This window comes from Cyanistes caeruleus, chromosome 37, assembly GCF_971803275.1.
Source record: "Cyanistes caeruleus chromosome 37, bCyaCae1.hap1.1, whole genome shotgun sequence".
Classification (NCBI taxonomy): Eukaryota; Metazoa; Chordata; class Aves; order Passeriformes; family Paridae; genus Cyanistes; species Cyanistes caeruleus.
In genome coordinates, this window is record NC_141738.1 from 1,210,018 (window position 1) to 1,236,693 (window position 26,676).

The window sequence follows — 26,676 nt, forward strand, 5'->3', positions numbered from 1 at the left end:
CGGGCGGAGCCAACTCCAACCCCGCCTCTTATTCCATATATGGGCATTGGGGGCGTGGCCCTCAGCCGGGGAGGGGGCGTGGCCTCGCGCTGTCATGGCGGCGCCCACAGCGGACGGTGCGCGCCTTGAGGGGGGAGGGGCGGATTTTGAGGGGATTTTGGGGGGATTTGGGGGGGATTTGGGGTGGGGGAGGGGCTCTGACCTCTCCCCTCCCCCCACAGCTCCTCAAGACCCCCCCGGGACCCCCCAGGACCCCCCCGGGACCCCTCAGGACCCCCCCGGGACCCCTCAGGACGCGGCCCTGGAGGAGCTCGAGGCCTTCGAGTGAGGATTTTTGGGGGGGTCCCTGAGGGGATTTTGGGGTTTTTTTGGGGGGTTTTGGGATTCTTTGGGGGTTTTTTTGGGGGGGATTTTTGTGTTTGGTTTTTTTGGGATTTTTTGGGAATTTTTGGGGGGTTTTGGGGGGATTTTTTTGGGATTTTTGGGGTTTTTTTGGGGGGGCTTTTAGGATTTTTTTGGGGTTTTTTGGGAATTTTTGGGGTTTTTGGAGGGGTTTTTTGGGAGTTTTTTTGTTTGATTTTTTGGGGAATTTTTTTGGAATTTTTTGGATTTTGGGGATTTTTTTGGGAATTTTTGGGAAGATTTTTTTTGTTTGTTTTTTTGGAGGTTTTTTAGGGATTTTTGGGGGAATTTTTTTTGGTTTCTGGGGGTTTTTTGGGGGGATTTTTTGGGTTGTTTTTTGGGAATTTTTTGGGGTTTTTGGGGGGATTTTTGTTTGTTTTTTAGGGTTTTTTTGGGACTTTTTGGGGTTTTTGGAGGGTTTTTGGGGGATTTTTTGGGGTTTTTTTTTATTTTTTTTAATTTTTTTTTTATTTATAGGGGGTTTTTTGGGTTTTTTTTTTGGGAGTTTTTTTTGGTTGTTTTTGGGATTTTTTGGGAATTTTTTGGGGTTTTTGGGGGGGGATTTTTTGGGGAATTTTTTTTGGTTTTGGGTTTTTTTGGGGAGATTTTTTTGTTTCGTTTTTTGGGACTTTTTGGGACTTTTTGGGGTTTTTATTTTTGAATTTTTTAACATTTTTTGGGGTTTTTTTTTTGTTGCATTTTTATTTTGGGGAGGGGTCTTTAAACCCCTCCCCCCTTCCCTTCCTCAGTTTCCCCCCCTACGATTTGAGCCGCCCCCCCCTCCAACTTTGGGGGGCTCGGGAAGAATTCGCCCGACGCCCCGAAAATTTCCTGAGGGGTTGCAAATGGTGAGAGACCCCTCCCCAAAAACCGAAACCCCCCAAAATCCCCCTAAATCACCCCAAAATCCCCCTAAATCAACCCAAAATCCCTCAAAATCCCCCTAAATCACCCCAAAATCCCCCTAAATCACCCCAAAAAACCCCAAAATCCCCCTAAATCACCCCAAAACCCCCAAAATCCCCCTAAATCACCCCAAAACCCCTCAAAATCCCCCTAAATCACCCCAAAATCCCCCTAAATCACCCCAAAAACCCCCTAAATCACCCCAAAACTCCCCAAAATCCCCCTAAATCACCCCAAAATCCCCCTAAATCCCCCTAAATCACCCCCAAATCCCCCTAAATCACCCCAAAACCCCCCAAAATCCCCCTAAATCACCCCAAAAACCCCCAAAATCCCCCTAAATCACCCCAAAACCCCCCAAAATCCCCCTAAATCACCCCAAAATCCCCCTAAATCACCCCAAAACCTCCAAAATCCTTCTAAATCACCCCAAAATCCCCCTAAATCACCCCCAAATCCCCCTAAATCACCCCAAAACCCCCCAAAATCCCCCTAAATCACCCCAAAAACCCCCAAATCACCCCAAAATCCCCCTAAATCACCCCAAAACCCCCCAAAATCCCCCTAAATCACCCCAAAATCCCCCTAAATCACCTCAAAATCCCCCTAAATCACCCCAAAAACCCCCCCAAAAACCAAAAACCCCCCAAAATCCCCCTAAATCACCCCAAAAACCAAAACCACCCCCAAAATCCCCCTAAATCACCCCAAAATCCCCCTAAATCACCCCAAAACCCCTCAAAATCCCCCTAAATCACCCCAAAAACCCCCTAAATCACCCCAAAACCCCTCGGGGGGGAGGTTTGGGGTCTCCAGGGGGTGAAAATTGGGGGTCCCCAAACATCCGGGGGGGCCAAAATTTGGGGTCCAACCTCTGGGGGGGCAAAATTTGGGGTCCAAAACCTCTGGGGGGTCCCAAAATTGGGGTTCCCACACCTTTGGGGGCAAAATTTGGGGTCTCCAACATCTGGGGGGTCCCAAAATTGGGGTCTCCAACAGCTGGGGGGAGTTTTGGGGTCTCCAGGGGGTGAAAATTGGGGTCCCCAATCCCCAAACACCTTGGGGGTCCCAAAATTGGGGTTCAAACCCCTGGGGGGGCAAAATTTGGGGTCTCAAAGCCCTGGGGGGGGTCCCAAAATTGGGGTCCCCACACCTGGGGTGGGTCCCAAACATCTGGGGGGGGGTCCCAAATTTGGGGTCCCAAACCCTTCAGGGGTCCCAAATTTGGGGTCTCAAACACCCGGAGGGTCCCAAATTTGGGGTCCCCACACCTGGGGGGGTCCCCCAAACATCTGGGGGGGTCCTCAAACCCCTGGGGGGTCCCAAATTTGGGGTCCCCACACCTGGGGGGGTCCCCCAAACATCTGGGGAGGTCCCAAAACCTCTGGGGGGGTCCCAAAATTGGGGTCTCCAACCCCTGGGGGGGTCCCCAAATATCTGGGGGGTCCCAAAATTGGGGTCCCCACACCTGTGGGGGTCCCAAAACATTTGGGGGGGGTCCCAAAATTGGGGTCCCCACACCTGGGGGAGGTCCCCAAACATCTGGGGAGTCCCAAAACATCTGGGGGGGTCCCCAAACACCGGGGGGGTCCCAAAATTGGGGTCCCAAACCCTTCAGGGGTCCCAAATTTGGGGTCTCAAACCCCTGGGGCGTCCCAAATTTGGGGTCCCCACACCTGGGGGGGGTCCCAAACATCTGGGGGGGGTCCCAAAACATCTGGGGGGTCCCAAAATTGGAGTTCAAACACCTGGAGGGTCCCAAATTTGGGGTCCCCACACCTGGGGGGGGATCCCAAACATCTGGGGGGGTCCCAAAACATCTGGGGGGGTCCCAAATTTGGGGTCCCCACACCTGGGGGGGTCCCCAAACATCTGGGGAGTCCCAAACCATCTGGGGGGGTCCCCAAACACCTGGGGGGTCCCAAAATTGGGGTCCCAAACCCTTCAGGGGTCCCAAAATTTGGGTTCAAACACCTGGAGGGTCCCAAATTTGGGGTCCCCACACCTGGGGGGGGTCCCAAACATCTGGGGGGGTCCCAGACATCTGGGGGGGTCCCAAATTTGGGGTTCAAACCCCTGGGGGTTCCCAAAATTGGGGTCCCCACACCTGGGGGGGGGTCCCAAACATCTGGGGGGGTCCCAAACATCTGGGGGGGTCCCAAATTTGGGGTTCAAACCCCTGGGGGTTCCCAAATTTGGGGTCCCCGTGTCCCCCCCAGGGCCCCCGACGGCTCCTGCGTCCTCACCTGCAGCAACGACAACGCCCTGAGGATCTTCGACCTCCCCCAAATCCCCCCGGGAGCCCCCCGGGGACAGCCCCTCCCCCAGCTGGTGGGTCCGGGGGGTCTGGGGGGTCCTGAGGGATTTGGGGGGGTCCTGGGGGGAGTTTGGAGGGGATTTGGGGGGTCCTGGGGGGGTTTGGGGGGAGATTGGGGGGGATTTGGGGGGAGACTGGGGGGTTTGGGGGGTCCTGGAGGGGTTTGGGGGGAGACTGGGGGGGATTTGGGGGGTCCTGGGGGGGTTTTGGGGGGTCCTGAGGGGGTTTGGGGGGTCCTGAGGGGAGTTTGGAGGGGATTTGGGGGGGTCCTGGGGGGGTTTGGGGGGAGATTGGGGGGGATTTGGGGGTCCTGAGGGGGATTTGGGGAGTCCTGGGGGGGTTTGGGGGTCACTCAGGGGATCCTGAAGGGGTTTGGGGGGAGTTTGGGGATCCTGAGGGGGATTTGGGGGGTCCTGGAGGGATTTTAGGGGGAGATTGGGGGGATTTAGGGGGTCCTGGAGGGGTTTTGGGGGTCCTGGGGGGGGGATTTGGAAGGTCATGGGGGGATTTGGGGGGTCCTGGAGGGGTTTGGAGGGGATTTGGGGGGTCCTGGAGGGGTTTTGGGGGTCCTGAGGAGGTTTGGGGGGTCCTGGGGGGGTTTGGGGGGAGATTGGGGGGGATTTGGGGGGTCCTGAGGGTCACTGAGGGGTCACTCAAGTGTTACTCAGAGGTCACTCAGGGGTCACTCAGGGGTCACTCAGAGGTCACTCAGGGGTCACTCAGGGGTCACTCAGAGGTCACTCAGGGGTCACTCAGAGGTCACTCAGGTTACTCAGGAGTCACTCCAGGGTCACTCAGAGGTCACTAAGGTTACTCTGGGGTTACTCCGAGGTTACTCCAGGGTCTCTGGGTCACTCTGGGGTTACTCAGGGTCACTCCGAGGTTACTCAGGGGTTACTCAGGGTTACTCAGGGGTTACTCAGAGGTTACTCAGGGTCACTCCGAGGTTACTCTGGGGTTACTCTGAGTTTACTCAGAGGTTACTCGGGGTCACTCAGGGGTTACTCAGAGGTTACTCCGGGGTTATTCAGGGGTTACTCAGGGGTTACTCAGAGGTCACTCGGGTTATTCAGGGTCACTCAGGGGTCACTCCGGGGTTACTCCGGGGTTATTCAGAGGTTACTCTGGGGTTACTCAGGGTCACTCAGGGGTTACTCAGAGGTCACTCAGGGGTTACTCAGGGGTTACTCAGAGGTTACTCAGGATCACTCAGGGGTCACTCAGAGGTTACTCTGGGGTTACTCAGAGGTTACTCTGGGGTTACTCAGGGTCACTCAGGGGTTACTCAGAGGTTACTCCGGGGTTACTCTGGGGTTACTCTGAGGTTACTCTGGGGTTACTCAGGGTCACTCAGGGGTTACTCAGAGGTTACTCAGGGTCACTCAGGGTCACTCAGGGGTTACTCAGAGGTTACTCCGGGGTTACTCCGGGGTTACTCCGGGGTTACTCAGAGGTTACTCAGAGGTTACTCAGGGTCACTCAGGGGTCACTCAGAGGTTACTCCGGGGTTACTCCGGGGTTACTCAGAGGTTACTCTGGGTCGCTGCGGGCAGGCCCCGGCCGTGCTGGTGGCCGAAGGTGACACCGTCTACGACTTCACCTGGTACCCCCTGATGGACTCCGGCCACCCCCACACCTGCCTGTGAGCAACTGGGAGAGACTGGGACGGACTGGGATGGACTGGGGGGGACTGGGAATGAACTGGGACGGACTGGGAGCAACTGGGAGAGACTGGGATGGACTGGGGGGGACTGGGAGCGACTGGGACGGACTGGGAGCAACTGGGAATGAACTGGGAACGAACTGGGACGGACTGGGATGGACTGGGAGGGACTGGGGGGGACTGGGAGCAACTGGGAATGAACTGGGAATGAACTGGGACGGACTGGGATGGACTGGGGGGGACTGGGAATGGACTGGGAGCAACTGGGAATGAACTGGGAATGAACTGGGAATGAACTGGGGGGCACTGGGACGGACTGGGAGCAACTGGGATGGACTGGGGGGGACTGGGAATGAACTGGGAGCAACTGGGAGAGACTGGGAATGAACTGGGAATGAACTGGGAGGGACTGGGAGCAACTGGGAATGAACTGGGAGGGACTGGGAGCAACTGGGAATGAACTGGGACAGACTGGGAGCAACTGGGACGGACTGGGATGGACTGGGAATGAACTGGGAATGAACTGGGGGGCACTGGGAATGAACTGGGATGGACTGGGAGCAACTGGGAATGAACTGGGACGGACTGGGAGGGAACTGGGACGGACTGGGAGGGAACTGGGACGGACTGGGAGCAACTGGGAATGAACTGGGAGGGACTGGGAGCAACTGGGACAAACTGGGACAAACTGGGGGGGACTGGGAAGGACTGGGATGGACTGGGAGGGGATTGGGACGTTTGGGTCTGGTTCATACTGGTTCATACTGGTTTATACTGGTCTGTACTGGTTTGTACTGACGCGTATGTACCGGTTCTTACTGGGTTATATCAGTCTGTACTGGTTTATACTGGTTTATACTGGTTTATACTGGTTCATACTGGTTTATACTGGTCTGTACTGGTTTGTACTGACGCGTATGTACCGGTTCTTACTGGGTTATATCAGTCTGTACTGGTTTATACTGGTTTATACTGGTTTATACTGGTTTATACTGGTTTATACTGGTCTGTATGGGTTTCTACTGGTTCATACTGGTTCATACTGGTTTATACTGGTCTGTACTGGTTTGTACTGACGCGTATGTGCTGGTTTTTACTGGGTTGTACCAGTCTGTACTGGTTCATACTGGTTCATACTGGTTTATACTGGTTCATACTGGTCTGTACTGGTTTGTACTGACGCGTATGTGCTGGTTCTTACTGGGTTATATCAGTCTGTACTGGTTTATACTGGTTTATACTGGTTTATACTGGTTTATACTGGTTTATACTGGTCTGTATGGGTTTCTACTGGTTCATACTGGTTCATACTGGTTTATACTGGTCTGTACTGGTTTGTACTGACGCGTATGTGCTGGTTTTTACTGGGTTGTACCAGTCTGTACTGGTTTATACTGGTTTATACTGGTCTGTGTGGGTTTTTACTGGGTTATACTGGGCTGTACTGGTTCATACTGGTTTATACTGGTTTATACTGGTTTATACTGGTCTGTATGGGTTTTTACTGGGTTATACTGGGCTGTACTGGTTCATACTGGTTTATACTGGTTTATACTGGTTTATACTGGTCTGTGTGGGTTTTTACTGGGTTATACTGGGCTGTACTGGTTCATACTGGTTCATACTGGTTCGTACTGGTTCATACTGGTTTGTACTGGTTCATACTGGTTCATACTGGTTCATACTGGTCTATACTGGTTTATACTGGTTTATACTGGTCTGTATGGGTTTATACTGGTTTATACTGGTCTGTGTGGGTTTTTACTGGGTTATACTGGGCTGTACTGGTTCATACTGGTTCATACTGGTTTGTACTGGTTCATACTGGTCTGTACTGGTGCAGGCTGGCCGCCAGCTGCCGGGACCACCCCGTGCACCTCTGGGACGCCTTCGACGGGAGCCTGAGAGGGTCATTCCGGGCCCACAACCACCTGGTGGGAACTGGGAGCACTGGGAGGGACTGGGGGGGACTGGGATGGACTGGGCTGGACTGGGATGAACCGGAATGAACTGGGAATGAACTGGGATGAACTGGGAATGGACTGGGAGGGACTGGGATGAACTGGGGGGAACTGGGAATGAACTGGGATGGACTGGGAGGGACTGGGATGAACTGGGATGAACTGGGACAAACTGGGATGAACTGGAAATGAACTGGAATGGACTGGGAATGGACTGGGATGAACTGGGAATGGAACCGGGATGAACTGGGAATGAACTGGGATGAACTGGGATGAACTGGGATGAACTGGGATTGAACTGGGATGAACTGGGATGAACTGGGATGAACTGGGAAGAACTGGGATGAACTGGGAAAGACTGGGATGGACTGGGATGAACTGGGAATGGAACTGGGATGAACTGGGAATGAACTGGGATGAACCGGAATGAACTGGGAATGAACTGGGAGGGACTGGGAATGGACTGGGATGAACTGGAATGGACTGGGAGGGACTGGGATGAACTGGGAATGAACTGGGATGAACTGGGAATGAACTGGGATGAACCGGAATGAACCGGAATGGACTGGGAATGAACTGGGAATGAACTGGAATGAACTGGGATGAACTGGGGATGAACTGGGAATGAACTGGGAGGGACTGGGATGAACTGGGATGAACTGGGATGAACTGGGAATGAACTGGGATGAACCGGAATGAACTGGGATGAACTGGGATGAACTGGAAATGAACTGGAAATGAACTGGGATGAACTGGAATGAACTGGGATGAACTGGGAATGGACTGGGATGAACTGGGATGAACTGGGATGAACTGGGAATGGAACCGGAATGAACCGGAATGAACTGGGAATGAACTGGGATGGACTGGGATGAACTGGAATGAACCGGGATGAACTGGAATGGAACTGGGATGAACTGGGAATGGACTGGGATGGAACTGGGATGGAACTGGGATGAACTGGGAATGAACTGGGATGAACTGGGATGAACCGGAATGAACCGGGATGAACTGGGATGGACTGGAATGAACCGGAATGAACCGGGATGGACTGGGATGAACTGGGAATGAACTGGAATGGAACTGGGATGAACTGGGAATGAACCGGAATGAACTGGGAATGAACTGGGATGAACTGGGAATGAACCGGAATGAACTGGGAATGAACTGGGATGAACTGGGATGAACCGGGATGGACTGGGAATGAACCGGAATGAACCGGGATGAACCGGGATGAACTGGAATGAACCGGGATGGACTGGGATGAACTGGGATGGACTGGGAATGAACTGGGATGAACTGGGATGAACCGGGATGGACTGGGAATGAACCGGAATGAACCGGAATGAACCGGGATGAACCGGGATGAACTGGGATGAACTGGAATGGACTGGAATGGAACTGGGAATGAACCGGAATGAACTGGGATGGAACTGGGATGAACCGGAATGAACCGGAATGAACTGGAAATGAACTGGAAATGAACTGGGATGAACTGGGAATGGACTGGGATGAACTGGGAATTCCGGGATTTTGGGGTGTCCCCCCCAGGACGAGCCGGTGGCCCCCCACTCCTTGGCCTTCACCCCCGACGGCTCCCGGCTCCTGGGGGGCTTCGACGGCGCCGTCCGGGAGTTCCCCACCGAGCGGCCGGGCCGCAGCGGCCACCAGCGGCCCCTGAGGCGTGAGGGGCGGGGCTAAAGGGGGCGGGGCCTCGGGGGGGGCGGGGCTTAACTGGGTGGGGTCGTGGGGTGGGGAGGGGGAGGTTCCCCACCTTTAATTTGGGGATTTGGGGGGGTTAAAAGGGGGTGGGGCTAAAGAAGGCAGGGACCTGGGGGCGGGGCTTAACTGGGCGGGGCTATTGGGGGCGGAGCTTAACTGGGTGTGGCCCTGGGGTGGGGAGGGGGAGGTTCCTTGGCTTTAATTGGGGAAAAATGGGGGGGTTTTGGGGTTAAAAGGGGGCGGGGCTTAACTGGGTGTGGCCCAGGGGGCGGGGCTTAACTGGGTGGGGTCCCTGGGTGGGGGTGGGGTAATGAGGGGGAGGTTCCCCACCTTTAATTGGGGAAAAATTGGACATTTGGGGGGTTAAAAGGGGGCGGGGCTTAACTGAGTGTGGCCCCGGGGGCGGGGCTTAACTGGGTGGGGTCCCTGGGTGGGGCTGGGTTAATGAGGGGGAGGTTCCCCACCTTTAATTGGGGGGAAATTGGGGCTTTGGGGGGTTAAAAGGGGGCGGGGCTTAACTGGGTGTGGCCCTGGGGTGGGGAGGGGGAGGTTCCCCACCTTTAATGGGGGGGTTTGGGGGTTAAAAGGGGGCGGGGCTTAACTGGGTGTGGCCCAGGGGGCGGGGCTTAGCTGGGTGGGGTCCCGGGGTGGGGGTGGGGTAATGAGGGGGAGGTTCGTTGCTTCTAACTGGGGGTAAAAGGGGCGGGGCTTAAGGGGATGGAGCCCTGGGGGCGTGGCATAAAGGGGTGGGGTCTGAGGGTGTGGCCTGGGCGTCCCCCCAACTTTATTTGGGGGGGTTGGGTGTAAAAAGGGGCGGGGCTTAAAGGAAAGGGGGTGTGGCCTGAAGGGAGAAACCCCAAGGGGGTGTGGCTTAAATGGGTGGAGCCCAAAAGGGGCGTGGTTATAGCAAAAGGGGCGTGGCCTCACCGTTGTCTCCGCCCGTTTGCAGAGGGCGGGCAGGGCCAGCGAGGCCTGATTGGCTGCCTGGCCTTCAGCCCCAGCCAATCGCTGTTCGCCTGCGGCTCCTATGGGCGGAGCCTGGGGCTGTACCCGCTGGAAGGGGGCGGGGCCGTGGTGCTCTGGCCCCGCCTCTCGGCCGCGCCCACTCACCTGCGCTTCAGCCCCTGCGGGACGCGGCTGTACGCGGGGGGGAGAAAGGTGGGCGTGGCCTCGCGGTGGGCGTGGCTTGGAGGGTGTGGCCCGTGGGGATTGGCAGACTGGGGTGGGTGTGGCTCTGTGGGCGTGGTCTGCAGTGGGTGTGGTTTTGTGGGTGTGGCCTATGGGGATTGGCAGTCTGGAATGGGTGTGGCATGGTGGGCGTGGTCCCATGGTGGGCGGAGCCTATAGGGATTGGGGCTTAAAAGTGGGTGTGGCTTTGTGGGCGGGGTTTCCAGTGGGTGTGGCTTTGTGGGTGGGGTTTCCAGTGGGCGGGGGTTCCAGTGGGTGTGGCTTTGTGGGCGGGGTTTCCAGTGGGCGGGGTTTCCAGTGGGTGTGGCTTTGTGGGCAGGGTTTCCAGTGGGCGGGGTTTCAAGTGGGTGTGGCTTTGTGGGCGGGGTTTCCAGTGGGTGTGGCTTTGTGGGCGGGGTTTCCAGTGGGCGGGGTTTCAAATGGGTGTGGCTTTGTGGGTGGGGGTTGCTGTGGGTGTGGCTTTGTGGGCGTGGCCTAGGGGGTGATTTATCCCTTTGTGGGCGTGGTCTGGCGGCTGATGGGCGTGTCCCCGGCTGGCCCCGCCCCCCAGGACAGTCACATCCTGTGCTGGGACCTGCGAGCCCCCGAGCGGCCGCTGCTGGCCCTGCCCAGGAGGGTGGAGACCAACCAGAGAGTGACCTTTGACCTGGACCCGTGAGTGGGGACACCTGGGGACACCTGGGGACACCAAAACCTCACCTGGGGACACCTGGGGACACCTGGGGACACCAAAACCTCACCTGGGGACACCTGGGGACACCAAAACCTCACCTGGGGACACCTGGGGACACCTGGGGGGACATGGGGACACCTGGGGACACACCTGGGGATACCAAAACCTCACCTGGGGACACCAAAACCTCACCTGGGGACACCTGGGGACACCTGGGGACACCAAAACCTCACCTGGGGACACCAAAACCTCACCTGGGGACAGCTGGGGGGACATGGGGACACCTGGGGACACACCTGGGGATACCAAAACCTCACCTGGGGACACCTGGGGACACCTGGGGGGACATGGGGACACCAAAACCTCACATGGGGACACCTGGGGACAGAACTGGGGACACCTGGGGACACCTGGGGACACCAAAACCTCACCTGGGGACACCTGGGGACACCAAAACCTCACCTGGGGACACCAAAACCTCACCTGGGGACACCTGGGGACACCAAAACCTCACCTGGAACACACCTGGGGACACCTGGGGACACCAAAACCTCACCTGGGGACACCAAAACCTCACCTGGGGACACCTAGGGACACCTGGGGGGACATGGGGACACCAAAACCTCACATGGGGACACCTGGGGAGAGAACTGGGGACACACCTGGGGACACCTGGGGACACCTGGGGACACCAAAACCTCACCTGGGGACACCTGGGGACACCTGGGGGGACCTGGGGACAGCTGGGGGGACATGGGGACACCTCTGGGGACACCTGGACCCAAATTTTGGGGTTTTTGGGGGTCCTGGGTCTCATTTTTGGGGTTTTGGGGGGTTCTGGGTCTCATTTTTGGGGTTTTGGGGGGTTCTGAGTCTCATTTTTAGGGTTCTGAGGGGGTTCTGGGTCCCATTTTTGGGGTTCTGAGGGGTCCTGGGTCTCATTTTTGGGGTTTTTGGGGGTCCTGGGTCTCATTTTTGGGGTTTTTGGGGGTTCTGGGTCCCATTTTTGGGGTTTTTGGGGGTTCTGGGTCCCATTTTTGGGGTTTTTGGGGGTCCTGGTTCTCATTTTTGGGGTTTTTGGGGGTTCTGGGTCCCATTTTTGGGGTTCTGAGGGGTCCTGGGTCTCATTTTTGGGGTTTTTGGGGGTTCTGGGTCTCATTTTTGGGGTTCTGAGGGGTTCTGGGTCTCATTTTTGGGGTTTTGGGGGGTTCTGAGTCTCATTTTTAGGGTTCTGAGGGGGTTCTGGGTCTCATTTTTGGGGTTTTTGGGGGTCCTGGGTCTCATTTTTGGGGTTCTGAGGGGTTCTGGGTCCCATTTTTGGGGTTTTGGGGGTTCTGGGTCCCGTTTTTGGGGTTTTTGGGGGTCCTGGGTCTCATTTTTGGGGTTTTTGGGGGTTCTGGGTCTCATTTTTGGGGTTCTGAGGGGTCCTGGGTCTCATTTTTGGGGTTTTTGGGGGTTCTGGGTCCCATTTTTGGGGTTCTGAGGGGTCCTGGGTCTCATTTTTGGGGTTTTTGGGGGTTCTGGGTCTCATTTTTGGGGTTTTTGGGGGTCCTGGGCCCCATTTTTGGGGTTCTGAGGGGTCCTGGGTCTCATTTTTGGGGTTTTTGGGGGTCCTGGGCCCCATTTTTGGGGTTTTTGGGGGTCCTGGGCCCCATTTTTGGGGTTTTGGGGGGTCCTGGGTCTCATTTTTGGGGTTTTGGGGGGTCCTGGTTCTCATTTTTGGGGGTTTTGGGGGTCCTGGTTCTCATTTTTGGGGTTCTGAGGGGTTCTGGGTCTCATTTTTGGGGTTTTTGTGGGTCCTGGGTCTCATTTTTGGGGTTTTTGGGGGTCCTGGATCTCATTTTTGGGGTTTTGGGGGTCCTGGTTCTCATTTTTGGGGTTTTTGGGGGTTCTGGGTCTCATTTTTGGGGTTCTGAAGGGGTTCTGGGTCCCATTTTTGGGGTTCTGAGGGGTCCCGGGTCTCATTTTTGGGGTTTTTGGGGGTCCTGGGTCTCATTTTTGGGGTTTTTGGGGGTTCTGGGTCTCATTTTTGGGGTTTTTGGGGGTCCTGGGTCTCATTTTTGGGGTTTTTGGGGGTTCTGGGTCTCATTTTTGGGGTTTTTGGGGGTCCTGGGTCCCATTTTTGGGGTTCTGAGGGGTCCTGGGTGCGGTTCCCCCCAGGTCGGGTCAGTTTTTGGTCAGCGGTGACACCGACGGTTTTGTCACCGTGTGGGACACGCTGGCCCCGCCCGGGCCCGGGGACCCCCCCGAGCTGCCCCCCCTGCTCCGGTTCCGCGCCCTCCGCGACTGCGTCAACGGCACCAGGTAACGCCGGGGACCCCCAAAAAACACCTGGGGACCCCCAAAAAACACCTGGGGACCCCCAAAAAATACCTGGGGGATCCCAAAAAACACCTGGGGGACCCCAAAAATACCTGGGGGATCCCAAAAAATACCTGGGGACCCCCAAAAAATACCTGGGGACCCCCAAAAATACCTGGGGCACCCCAAAAATACCCGAGATCACCCCAGAAACACCTGGGGGACCCCAAAAAACACCTGGGGGACCCCCAAAAACACCTGGGGGCACCCCAAAAATACCTGGGGGCACCCCAAAAACACCTGGGGGATCCCTAAAAATACCCGAGATCACCCCAGAAACACCTGGGGGACCCCAAAAAACACCTGGTGACCCCCAAAAATACCTGGGGCACCCCGAAAATACCTGGGGGCACCCCAGAAACACCTGGGGACCCCCAAAAAACACCTGGGGACCCCCAAAAAACACCTGGGGGACCCCAAAAATACCTGGGATCCCCTAAAAAATACCTGGGGGATCCCAAAAAATACCTGGGGGAACCCCAAAAATACCTGGAGGACCCCAAAAACACCTGGGGGATCCCTAAAAATACCCGAGATCACCCCAGAAACACCTGGGACAGCTCAGAAAACACCTGGGGGACCCCCAAAAAACACCTGGGGCACCCCAAAAAACACCTGGGGGCACCCCAAAAATACCTGAGGGATCCCTAAAAATACCTGGGGGACCCCAAAAAACACCTGGGGGACCCCTAAAATACCTGGGGGACCCCAAAAAACACCTGGGGGACACCAAAAACACCTGGGGGATCCCAAAAATACCTGGGGGACCCCAAAAATACCTGGGGGACCCCAAAAATACCCGAGATCACCCCAGAAACACCTGGGGGACCCCAAAAAACACCTGGGGGACCCCAAAAAACACCTGGGAGCCCTCAAAAAATCCCCGGTTTTCACCCCGAATCCCAGATTTCCCCCCCAAATCCCAAATTTTCACCCCAAATCCTGAAATTCCCTCCCCAAATCCCAAATTTCCCCCCCCAAATCCCGAATTTTCACCCCAAATCCCGAATTTTCACCCAAATCCCAAATTTTCACCCCAAATCCCCAAGTTTTTACCCCAAATTTCCACCCTAAACTCCCCCAAATCCCGAATTTCCCCCCCAAATTCCCAAATTTCCCTCCCAAATCCCAAATTTCCCCCCAAATCCCAAATTTCCTTCCCAAATCCCAAATTTCCCACCCCAAATCGGGAATTTTCCCCCAAATCCCGAATTTCCCTCCCCAAATCCCGAATTTTCACCCCAAATCCCCAAGTTTTTACCCCAAATTCCCAAATTTTCACCCCAAATCCCGAATTTCCCTCCCCAAATCCCCAATTTCCCCCCCAAATTCCCAAATTTCCCTCCCCAAATTCCCGAATTTCCCCCCAAATCCCGAATTTCCCTCCCCAAATTCCCGAATTTTCCCCAAATCGGGAATTTTCCCCCAAATCCCGAATTTCCCTCCCCAAATTCCCAAATTTCCCCCCCAAATCCTGAATTTTCCCCCAAATTGGGAATTTTTCCCCCAAATCCCAAATTTCCCCCCCAAATCTCGAATTTCCCCCCAAATCCCAAATTTTCACCCCAAATCCCCAAGCTTTTACCCCAAATTTCCACCCTAAACTCCCCCAAATCCCGAATTTCCCCCCCAAATTCCCGAATTTCCCTCCCCAAATCCCGAATTTCCCTCCCCAAATCCCAAATTTCCCCCCCAAATCCCAAATTTCCCCCCCAAATCCCGAATTTCCCCCCCAAATCCCGAATTTTCACCCTAAATCCCGAATTTCCCTCCCAAATTCCCAAATTTCCCCCCCAAATTCCGGAATTTCCCCCCCAAATCCCAAATTCCCCCCCCAAATTTCCACCCTAAGCTCCCCCAAATTCCCAAATTTCCCCCCAAATTTCCCCCCCAAATCCCGAATTTCCCTCCCAAATTCCCGAATTTTCCCCCCAAATCCCAAATTTCCCTCCCCAAATCCCAAATTTTCACCCCAAATCCCGAATTTCCCCCCCAAATCCCGAATTTCCCTCCCAAATCCCAAATTTCCCTCCCCAAATCCCAAATTTTCACCCCAAATCCCCAAACTTTCACCCCAAATTTCCACCCTAAACTCCCCAAATCCCGAATTTCCCTCCCAAATCCCAAATTTCCCCCCCAAATCCTGAATTTTCCCCCAAATCGGGAATTTTCCCCCAAATCCCGAATTTCCCTCCCAAATCCCGAATTTCCCTCCCCAAATTCCCGAATTTCCCTCCCCAAATTCCCAAATTTCCCCCCCAAATTCCGGAATTTTCCCCAAATTCCGGAATTTTCCCCCCAATTCCCGCAGCCTGCACCCCGGGCTGCCTGTGCTGGCCACGGCCTCGGGGCAGCGCCTGTTCCCGGCGCCGTGGGACAGCGACGGTGACGGTGACGGTGACGGTGACGGGGACGGTGACGGTGACGGTGACAACCGGCCGGCACCGGGGGGGGACATCCGGCTGCAGCTCTGGTGGTGGGGACCCCGCGGGGACAGCGGGGACGGCGATTGTCACCTCACCGGGGACACCGATTGTCACCTCACTGGGGACAGCGATTGTCACCTCACCGGGGACACCGGGAATGGCGATTGTCACCCTGCTGGGGACGGCGATTGTCACCTCACCGGGGACACCGGGGACAGCGGTTGTCACCTCACCGGGGACACCGGGGACAGCGATTGTCACCTCACCGGGGACACCAGGACCGGCGATTGTCACCCTGCTGGGGACACCGGGACCGGCGACTGTCACCCTGCTGGGGACACCAGGACTGGCGATTGTCACCTCACCGGGGGCACCGATTGTCACCCTGCTGGGGACACCAATTGTCACCTCACTGGGGACAGCGGTTGTCACCTCACCAGGGACACCGGGACCGGCGATTGTCACCCTGCTGGGGACACCGGGACCGGCGATTGTCACCCTGCTGGGGACACTGATTGTCACCTCCTTGGTGACACCAGGACCGGCAATTGTCACCCTGCTGGGGACACTGGGACCGGCGATTGTCACCTCTCCAGGGACACCCGGGAATGGCGATTGTCACCTCCCCAAGGACACCGATTGTCACCTCCTTGGTGACACCAGGAATGGCAGTTGTCACCTCCCTGAGGACACCGGGAATGGCGATTGTCACCTCCCCAGGGACACTGATTGTCACCTCCTTGGGGACACCGGGAACAGCGATTGTCACCTCACCGGGGACACCGGGAATGGCAATTGTCACCTCCCCAAGGACACCGATTGTCACCCCCTTGGGGACACCGGGACCGGCGATTGTCACCTCCCCAGGGACACCGGGGACACCGATTGTCACCCTGCTGGGGACACTGGGACTGGCGATTGTCACCTCCCTGGTGACACCAGGAACAGCGATTGTCACCTCACCGGGGACACCCGGGAATGGCGATTGTCACCTCCCCAAGGACACCGATTGTCACCTCCTTGGTGACACCAGGAATGGCAGTTGTCACCCCCTGAGGACACCTGGGAATGGCGATTGTCACCTCCCCGGGGACACTGAGTGTCACCTCCCCGGGGACACCGATTGTCACCTCCTTGGTGACACCAGGACCAGCGATTGTCACCTCCCCAAGGACACCGATTGTCACCCCTGGAGACCCCAAATGTCACCCTGGGGGTGTCACAGCCCCCCTGGGGACCCCGACTGTCACCCCCGCTCCGGTTGTACCAAAGGCCTTGTGACTGTCACCCTCTGTCCCCCATCATGGGGGCGTGGCCAGAGCCGCCCCTCCCCCACCCCCCCCAAAAAACCCCTCCCCCCCCCCTCGGTGGTCCCCACCCTCCGAAATTGGCGCTGCCCCTTTAAGAACCCCCCCCCCAAACAAAGCTTCACCGTCACCATGGCAACGGAGGGAGGTGACGTCACCATGGGGCAGCGCTGGCCACGCCCCCATCCCGAGCGGCCACACCCACCCAGCCTTCAGCTCAGCGTGTGCGGCCACGCCCCTTTATGCTAATTAACCCCCACCTACTCCAGGCCACGCCCCCGTTTTTAAAGCCGTGCTTTTAATTACAAACCACGCCCCTTTATGCTAATTAACCCCCACCTACTCCAGGCCACACCCCATTTTTTAAAGACACGTTTTTAATTACAAACCACGCCCCTTTATGCTAATTAACCTCCATTTACTCCAGGCCACGCCCTGTTTTTAGAGACGTGCTTTTAATTGCAAACCACGCCCCTTTATGCTAATTAACCTCCACCTACTCCAGACCACGCCCCCGTTTTTTAAAGCCACGCTTTTAATTACAAACCACACCCCTTTATGCTAATTAACCTCCACCTACTCCAGGCCACACCCCATTTTTAAAGCCACATTTTAAATCACAAACCACGCCCCTTTATGCTAATTAATCTCCATTTACTCCAGGCCACGCCCCCTTTTTAAGCCGCGGTTTTAATCACAAACCACGCCTCTTTATGCTAATTAACCCTCGCCTACTCCAGGCCGCGCCCCTTTTTAAAAGCCACATTTTAAATCACAAACCACGCCCCTTTATGCTAATTAACCCTCGTTTACTCCAGGCCACGCCCTGTTTTTAAAGCCGCGCTTTTAATTACAAACCACGCCCCTTCCCCAAGCGTGAACGCGCCCCTCTCTGCTGTCAGGCCACGCCCCCCGGCTCAGGCCACGCCCCCCGGCTCAGGCCACGCCCCCCGGCTCAGGCCACGCCCCCCCGCAGGCGGCGCGGTCGCAGCCGGGGCGGCCCCGGAGGGTCCCGGGTTCGAGTCCGGGCTGGGCCGGGGGGGGCTCCGGGCGGGGGTCGCGGTTTTGGGGGGGGCGTGGCGGTGCCCGGGGGGGGTGGCGGTTTTGGGGGGGGGTCTCGGGGGGCCATGGGGGGGGTCCCGGCCCTGCTGCCGCTGCTGGTGGTGGTCGCGGCCGTGCCGGGGGCAGCGGGGCTGAGCCTGGAGCCGGTGGTCTGGCACACCGGGAACCGGCGGTGAGCGCGGGGGGGGTCCTGGGGGGGCCGGGGGGGGGTCCTGGGGGGGTCTGAGGGGATTTGGGGGGTCTGGGGGGGTCTGAGGGGGGTCCTGGGGGGGTCTGAGGGGATTTGGGAGGATTCTGGGGGGGATTGGGGGGAATTTTGGGGGGTCTGAGGGGGTCCTGGGGGGGTCCTGGGGGGTCTGAGGGGGTCCTGGGGGGGTCTGAGGGGGTCCTGGGGGGATTTGGGGGGTCTGAGGGGGTCCTGGGGGGGTCTGAGGGGGTCCTGGGGGGGTCTGAGGGGATTTGGGGGGTCTGAGGGGGGTCCTGGGGGGGTCTGGGGGGGTCCTGGGGGGGGTCTGAGGGGGGTCCTGGGGGGGTCTGAGGGGATTTGGGAGGATTCTGGGGGGGATTGGGTTAGGGTTAGGGGAATTTTGGGGGTCTGAGGGGGTCCTGGGGGGGTCTGAGGGGGTCCTGGAGGGGTCTGAGGGGATTTGGGGGGTCTGAGGGGGTCCTGGGGGGGCCTGAGGGGGTCCTGGGGGGGGCCGGGGGGGTCCTGGGGGGGTCTGAGGGGGGTCGTGGGGGCGGCCGGGGGGGTCCTGGGGGGGTCTGAAGGGGTCCTGGGGGGGTCTGAGGGGATCCTGGGGGGGTCTGAGGGGATTTGGGGGGTCTGGGGGGATGTGGGGGGAATTTTGGGGGGGGTCTCAGGGGATTGATTTGGGATTTTGGGGGGGTCTCAGGGGGTTGATTTGGGATTTGGGGGGATTTTGGGGGGTCTGGGGGGGTCTCAGGAGGTTGATTTGTGATTTTGGGGGGTTTGGGGGGATTTTGGGGGGGTCTCAGGGGATTGATTTGGGATTTTGGGGGGCTTTGGGGTGTTTGATTTGGGGTTTGGGGGGATCTGGGGGGGTTTGGGGGGATTTTGGGGGGGTCTCAGGGGATTGATTTGGGATTTTAGGGGGTCTGAGGGGATTTGGGGGGGTCTGGGGGGATTTTGGGGGGTCTGGGGGGGGTCTCAGGGGGTTGATTTGGGTTTTGGGGGGAATTTTGGGGGGGTCTCAGGGGGTTGATTTGGGATTTTGGGGGGGTTTGGGGGGTCTGGGGTGTTTGATTTGGGGTTGGGGGGTCTCAGGGTGTTGATTTGGCGTTTTGAGGGTCTGGGGGGGTTGATTTGGGGTTTGGGGGGGTCTGGGGTGTTTGATTTGGGATTTTGAGGGTCTGGGGGGATTTTGAGGGGGTTTTGGGGGGTTTTGGGGTTGATTTGGGATTTTGGGGGGGTTTTGGGGGGGTTTGGGGTTGATTTGGGATTTTGGGGGGGGTTTGGGGGTCTCAGGGGTTGATTTGGGATTTTGGGGGGGTTTTGGGGGGGGTTTGGGGTTGATTTGGGATTTTGGGGGGATTTTGGGGGGTTTTGGGGGTCTCAGGGGTAGATTTGGGATTTTGGGGGGGTTTTGGGGGGGGGTTTGGGGGTCTCAGGGGTTGATTTGGGATTTTGGGGGGATTTTGGGGGGTGTTTGGGGGGTTTGGGGGGGGTTTGGGGGGGTTTTGGGGGGTTTGGGGTTGTCGATGAACCGGGGGGGTCTGAAGATATCGGGGGGGGGTCGGTGGGGTGGGGGATGGGAAGATTTGGGGGGAGTTGAGGGGGGTGGGGGGAGGTTGGGGGGGTTTTGTCACCCTGAGGGACGGGGATGTGGGGGTGACACCGTGGGGGTGACACCGGGGAAGGGGTGACACCGTGGGGGTGACACCAGGGGTGACACTGAATGGGTGACACCGTGAGGGTGACACTGTGAGGGTGACGCTGAATGGGTGACACTGTGGGGGTGACACCGGGTGTGTGACACATTGAGGGTGACACCAGGGGTGACGCTGAATGGGTGACACCGTGAGGGTGACGCTGAATGGGTGACACTGTGGGGGTGACACATTGAGGGTGACACCAGGGGTGACACAGTGGGGGTGACACCGGGGGTGACGCTGGGTGTGTGACACTGTGGGGGTGACACCGGGTGTGTGACACATTGAGGGTGACACCAGGGGTGACACCGTGAGGGTGACACCGTGAGGGTGACACTGTGGGGGTGACACCAGGGGTGACACCGGGTGTGTGACACATTGAGGGTGACACCAGGGGTGACGCTGAATGGGTGACACCGTGAGGGTGACACTGTGGGGGTGACGCTGGGCGTGTGACACCGGGTGTGTGACACCGTGGGGGTGACACCGGGGAAGGGGTGACACTGCGAGGGTGACACCGTCTGAGTGACACCGTGAGCGTCACCCGCTGCTGTAACCGCGTGTGACACCGGTTGTGACACCGGTTGTGACACCGGTTGTGACACCGGTTGTGACACCGTGGTTGTGCGACACCGGTGACACCCCGGCTGTGACACCCCGGCTGTGACACCCCGGCTGTGACACCGCTGACAGGCGTGACTGACACACCCGCTGCGACGTCACCGCGCCGGTGACAGCTCCGAGGCTCCCGTCACCCTCACGGGGAGGTGACACCGGCTGTTGTCCCCTCTCCCCTCCCCCTCTGGGTGCCCCCGGCCCCTCCCCCCCCCCTCCCCAGGCCCCCCAGGGAGTGGGTGGGGGAGGGGCAGCGGCGCCGTCGCCACGGTGACGGTGACGGCTGTGCCCAACCCCCACCCCGGGGGCGCCTGTAGGGGGCGGTGGGGGAGGGGAGCCGGGCCCGGCGGTGCCACCCGCGGCTGTTGTCACCCCCACAGTGTCACCCCTGCTGTGTCACCCTCGTGGTGTCACCCTCAAGGTGTCACCGTCATGGTGTCACCCTCAAGGTGTCACCCGGCCCTGCTGTGTCACTGTCATGGTGTCACCCTGGTGTCACCCTCACGGTGTCACTGTTACCGTGTCACCCGTGTGATGTCACCCCTGCGGTGTCACCCTCGTGTCACCCCCATGGTGTCACCCTCACGGTGTCACTGTTACCGTGTCACCCTCACGGTGTCACCCCTGCGGTGTCACCCTCGTGTCACCCCCATGGTGTCACCCTCACAGTGTCACCCTCGCAGTGTCACCCCCGTGGTGTCACCCCCATGGTGTCACCCGGCCCTGCTGTGTCACCCCCGCGGTGTCACTGTTACCGTGTCACCCGTGTGATGTCACCCCTGCGGTGTCACCCTCGTGTCACCCCCACGGTTTCACCCTCACGGTGTCACCCTCGCAGTGTCACCCCCGTGGTGTCACCCCCATGCTGTCACCCGGCCCTGCTGTGTCACCCCCGCGGTGTCACCTCGATTGTGTCACCCTCGCAGTGTCACCGTCACGGTGTCACCCTCACGGTGTCACCCTCAATGTGTCACCCCCACGGTGTCACCCCCATGATGTCACCCTCACGGTGTCACCCTCGCAGTGTCACCCCCGTGGTGTCACCCCCATGCTGTCACCCGGCCCTGCTGTGTCACCCCCGCGGTGTCACCTCGATTGTGTCACCCTCGCAGTGTCACCATCACGGTGTCACGCTCACAGTGTCACCCTCATGATGTCACCCCTGCGGTGTCACCTCGATTGTGTCAGCCTCACGGTGTCACCCCCATGGTGTCACCCCCATGGTGTCACCCCCATGGTGTCACCCCCGTGGTGTCACCCCTGTGGTGTCACCCCCATGGTGTCACCCTCGCGGTGTCACCGTCACAGTGTCACCCCTGCGGTGTCACCTCGATTGTGTCACCCCCACGGTGTCACCCTCGTGGTGTCACCCCCGCGGTGTCACAGCCGCTGGGGCGGTGTCACAGCTGTCACCGTCACACGGACACGGGGTCACCCCGCCCACGGCACACATGGCGTCAGTGTCACACACAGCGTCACACACAGGTGTCACACAGACAGGTGTCACACATACAGGTGTCACACACAGCGTCACACAGACAGGTGTCCACAGGTGTGTCTCAGGTGTGTCACACACACAGGTGTCCCCAGGTGTCCTGAGGTGTCACACAGGTACCCCAGGTGTCACACAGGTGTGTCTCAGGTGTGTCTGAGGTGTCCCCAGGTGTGCCCCAGATGTGTCACACACACACAGGTGTGTCCCAGGTGTGTCCCCAGCTGTCCCCAGGTGTCACACAGGTGCCTCCAGGTGTCCCCAGGTGTGTCCCCAGGTGTTCCCAGGTGTGTCTCAGGTGTGTCCCAGGTATCCCAGGTGTCCCCAGGTGTCACACACACACACAGGTGTCCCCAGGTGTGTCCCAGGTGTGTCCCAGGTGTCACACAGGTGTCACACACACACACAGGTGTCCCCAGGTGTGTCCCCAGGTGTGTCCCAGGTGTCACACAGGTGTCACACACACACACAGGTGTCCCCAGGTGTGTCCCAGGTGTCACACAGGCGTCACACAGGTGTCACACAGATACCCCAGGTGTGTCCCAGGTGTCACACAGGTGTCACACACACACACACACACACACACACACACACACACACACACACACACATAGGTGTCACACAGGTGTCACACAGATACCCCAGGTGTCCCCAGGTGTGTCCCAGGTGTGCCCCAGGTGTCCCCAGGTGTGTCCCAGGTGTCCCCAGGTGTCACACAGGTGTCACACAGGTGTCACACAGATACCCCAGGTGTGTCCCAGGTGTGTCCCAGGTGTCACACAGGTGTCACACAGATACCCCAGGTGTGTCCCAGGTGTGTCCCAGGTGTCACACAGGTGTCACACACACACACAGGTGTCCCCAGGTGTGTCCCAGGTGTCCCCAGGTGTCCCCAGGTGTGTCCCAGGTGTGTCCCAGGTGTCACACAGGTGTCACACACACACACAGGTGTCCCCAGGTGTGTCCCAGGTGTATCCCAGGTGTCACACAGGTGTCACACAGGTGTCACACAGATACCCCAGGTGTATCCCAGGTGTCACACAGGTGTCACACAGGTGTCACACAGGTGTCACACCCGCCCCCACAGCTTCCTGGCCGCGGGGGGTTACGTCCTGTACCCCCAAATCGGCGACCGCCTGGACCTGGTGTCACACACACACACACACACAGGTGTCACACAGGTGTCACACAGGTGTCACACAGATACCCCAGGTGTGTCCCAGGTGTGTCCCAGGTGTCCCAGGTGTGTCCCAGGTGTCACACAGGTGTCCCCAGGTGTCCCCAGGTGTTCCCAGGTATGTCCCCAGGTGTGTCACAGGTGTCCCCAGGTGTCCCCAGGTGTGTCCCAGGTGTCCCAGGTGTCACACAGGTGTCACACAGATACCCCAGGTGTGTCCCAGGTGTGTCCCAGGTGTCACACAGGTGTCACACAGGTGTCCTCAGGTGTGTCCCAGGTGTATCCCAGGTGTCACACAGGTGTCACACACACACACAGGTGTCCCCAGGTGTGTCCCAGGTGTGCCCCAGGTCTCCCCAGGTGTATCCCAGGTGTCACACAGGTGTCACACAGATACCCCAGGTGTGTCCCCAGGTGTCCCAGGTGTGTCCCAGGTGTCACACAGGTGTCACACCCCCTCCCCACCCCCACAGCTTCCTGGCCGCGGGGGGTTACGTCCTGTACCCCCAAATCGGCGACCGCCTGGACCTGGTGTGCCCGGGGGGCGGAGCCTACGAGTATTACAAGCTGTACCTGGTGGGCGTGGCCCAGGCCCGGCTGTGCCAGGTGCCCCCCGCCCCCACCCTGCTGCTCACCTGCGACCGCCCCCAGCGCGACGTTCGCTTCACCATCAAATTCCAGGAGTTCAGCCCCAACCTCTGGGGCCACGAGTTCCGCCGGAAGCACGATTATTACATCATCAGTGAGCCGTGACGTCATCGGAAGGGGAGGGGTTAGAGGGGGGAGTGGGGGAGGGGGTTGGGGATTTTTTTGTTTTTTTTTTTTTATTTTATTGGGGTTTTTTTGGGATTTTTTTGGGGTTTTTTTGGGATTTTTTTGGGGATTTTTGTGGTTTTGGGGGGTAGAAATTTGGAGTCAAATTTTCACAAAAATTGGAAATTTTGGCTCGAGTTTTCCCAGATTTTCATTGGAATTTTCATTGGAATTTTTATCGGAATTTTCACACAAATTTGAAAATTTTCACCCAAATTTTCAGCAAATTTTCCCCAAATTTTCATCCAAATTTTCCCCAAAGTGAGCCCTGACGTCATCGGAAGGGGAGGGGTTAAAGGGGGGAGTGGGGGAGGGGGTTGGGGATTTTTTTGGGGGTTTTTTTTGGGTTTTTTTTGGGGTTTTTTGTTTTTTTGGGGGTTTTTTGTTTTTTTAAGTAGAAATTTGGAGTCAAATTTTCACAAAAATTGGAAATTTTGGCTCGAGTTTTCCCAGATTTTCATTGGAATTTTCATTGGAATTTTCATTGGAATTTTTATCGGAATTTTTGCCAGAATTTTCACAAAAATTTGAAAATTTTCACCCAAATTTTCAGCAAATTTTCCCCAAATTTTCCCCAAATTTTCACCGAAATTCCTCCCAAATTTTCCACCGCAATTCTCATCAAATTTTCCTCAAATTTCAAAAACTTTTATCCAAATTTTCCCCCAAATTTTTTTACAAAAAAATTTTCAATGAAATTTTCCCAGGAATTTTCACCCAAAACCTGAAAATTTGAACCCAAATTTTCCCTCGAGTTTTTTTTCCCCGAATTCGCGCCCAAATTTTCCTGGAATTCGATCCCGAATTTTCGCCGGGATTTTCACCCGAAATTTGAAAATTTGAACCCAAAATTTCCCCCCCCCCCCCAAATTTTCGCTCGTTAACGAGCGGCCGATTGAGGCCGTGACGTCACCGGGGACCTGCTGATGACGTCATCAGGGGGATGGACAATGACGTCACCGAGGGCCTGCTGATGACGTCATTGATGGACGGGCGATGACGTCACCGAGGGCCTGCTGATGACGTCATTGAGGGACGGGCGATGACGTCACCGGGGACCTGCTGATTACGTCATTGAGGGACGGGCGATGACGTCACCGAGGGCCTGCTGATGACGTCATTGAGGGACGGGCGATGACGTCACCGGGGTCCTGCTGATTATGTCATTGAGGGACGGGCGATGACGTCACCGAGGGCCTGCTGATGACGTCATTGAGGGACGGGCGATGACGTCACCGGGGGTCCTGCTGATGACGTCATTGAGGGACGGGCGATGACGTCACAGCGGGCAATTCCAATGAGCGAGGAGGGCGGGGTGTGTGTGGGGAGGGGGCGTGGCTGAGCAGTGATGTCACACACGGGCGCGATGACGTCACCGATGACGTCACCGCGCCCTCATCCCCCCCCCCCGCAGCCACGTCGGACGGGACCCCCGAGGGTTTGGAGAACCGGGAGGGCGGGGCCTGCCTGACGCGGGCGATGCGCGTCACCCTGCGCGTGGGACAGCGTGAGTGCCGCCCCTCCCCCACCCCGGACCCTCCCCCACCACCCCTCAACCCCTCCCCCCACGCCTCAGCCCCTCCCCCTCCCAGCAGGCCCCGGGGCGGAGCCGCCGCCGGAAGAGGATTGGGCAGGTAAGAAAAAATGGGGGAGGGGCTTGTGGAGGTTGGGGGTGGGGCTTAGTGTAGCCCCTCCCCCACCCTCATCTGATCCCTCCCCCCTCCCCCCACCTCTGATCCCCACCCTCATCTGACCCCTCCCCCACCTCTGACCCCTCCCCCGCCCTCATCTGACCCCTCCCTGACCTCTGACCCCTCCCTGACCTCTGACCCCTCCCCCACCCTCACCTGACCCCTCCCCCACCCTCATATGACCCCTCCCCCATCTCTGACCCCTCCCCATCTCTGACCCCTCCCCCACCCTCACCTGACCCCTCCCCCACCTCTGACCCCTCCCCCCTCCTCCTCATCCCCAGGTCCAGCCAATCAGACGAGCCCTCCCGTGCCGGCCCCGCCCCCCCGGCGCGTGGGGGAGGTGCTGGGTGGGGTGGGGGGAGGGGCGGCGCTGCTGGTGGGGGCGGGGGGGGCCCTGTGGTGGAGGCGCCGCCCCCGGAGACCCCCAAAAACCCCCCGGGGGGGTGGGGGAGGGGCGGGCAGGCCACGCCCACACGGCCCCGCCCACCCCCTGCGCGAGCTGCCCCTCCCCCCACCCGCCGCCCCTCCCCCCGCCTATTACAAGGTGTGAGGGGTCGGTGGGGGAGGGGCCACGCCCCTCCCTGAAGCTCCGCCCCCTTTGGACCCCAAAATGAAGGGGGGGAAACCCCGGATCCCGGTGGGTGTGGCCTCATAAAAGGGGCGTGGCCTGAACAGGGTGTGGTCGCGTAAAGGGGCGTGGCCTATCCCATAAATGGTGCCGCTTTGGGGCGTGGCTGACCAAATATGGGCAGTTTCCGGTTGTGGGAGTGGCTTCCGTTTGTGGGCGTGGCTTCTGGTTGTAATCGAGGTTTCCGGTTTGTGGGTGTGGCTTCCGGTTTGTGGGTGTGGCTTCCGGTTGTGGGCGTGGCTTCCGCCGGGGGAGGCGGAGCTTCAACGGCTTTGAGGCGTCACCCCCCGGGAAGGGGGCGGGGCTTGTTCCAGCCGCCTTCCTATTGGCCACGCCAAAAGCCACGCCCACCCAAAAAAGGGGCGGGGCCTCTCCGACC

At 58.1% G+C, this 26,676-nt stretch overlaps 2 protein-coding genes across 2 annotated transcripts; both read left to right on the forward strand.

Moving 5' to 3' along the window:
- The first annotated feature begins 52 nt into the window (after window positions 1-52).
- WRAP53 (WD repeat containing antisense to TP53) lies at window positions 53-17,807 on the forward strand. The gene is made up of 11 exons (XM_086871803.1): window positions 53-116; window positions 222-324; window positions 1,152-1,250; window positions 3,528-3,639; window positions 5,179-5,267; window positions 7,132-7,222; window positions 8,801-8,933; window positions 9,921-10,129; window positions 10,710-10,813; window positions 12,993-13,136; window positions 15,505-17,807. The coding sequence occupies exons 1-11, from the start codon at window positions 95-97 to the stop codon at window positions 16,274-16,276; spliced, it is 1,878 nt and encodes a 625-aa protein (XP_086727929.1). The 5' UTR covers window positions 53-94; the 3' UTR covers window positions 16,277-17,807.
- Window positions 17,808-18,053: 246 nt separating this feature from the next.
- EFNB3 (ephrin B3) lies at window positions 18,054-25,511 on the forward strand (the record flags this gene model as incomplete). Its single annotated transcript, XM_086871708.1, is given in 4 exon segments — window positions 18,054-18,137; window positions 22,600-23,619; window positions 23,622-23,904; window positions 25,390-25,511. Coding segments are annotated over 4 exon segments (1,509 nt in total), but the record flags the coding sequence as incomplete, so codon positions are not given.
- Between the last annotated feature and the right edge of the window lie 1,165 nt (window positions 25,512-26,676).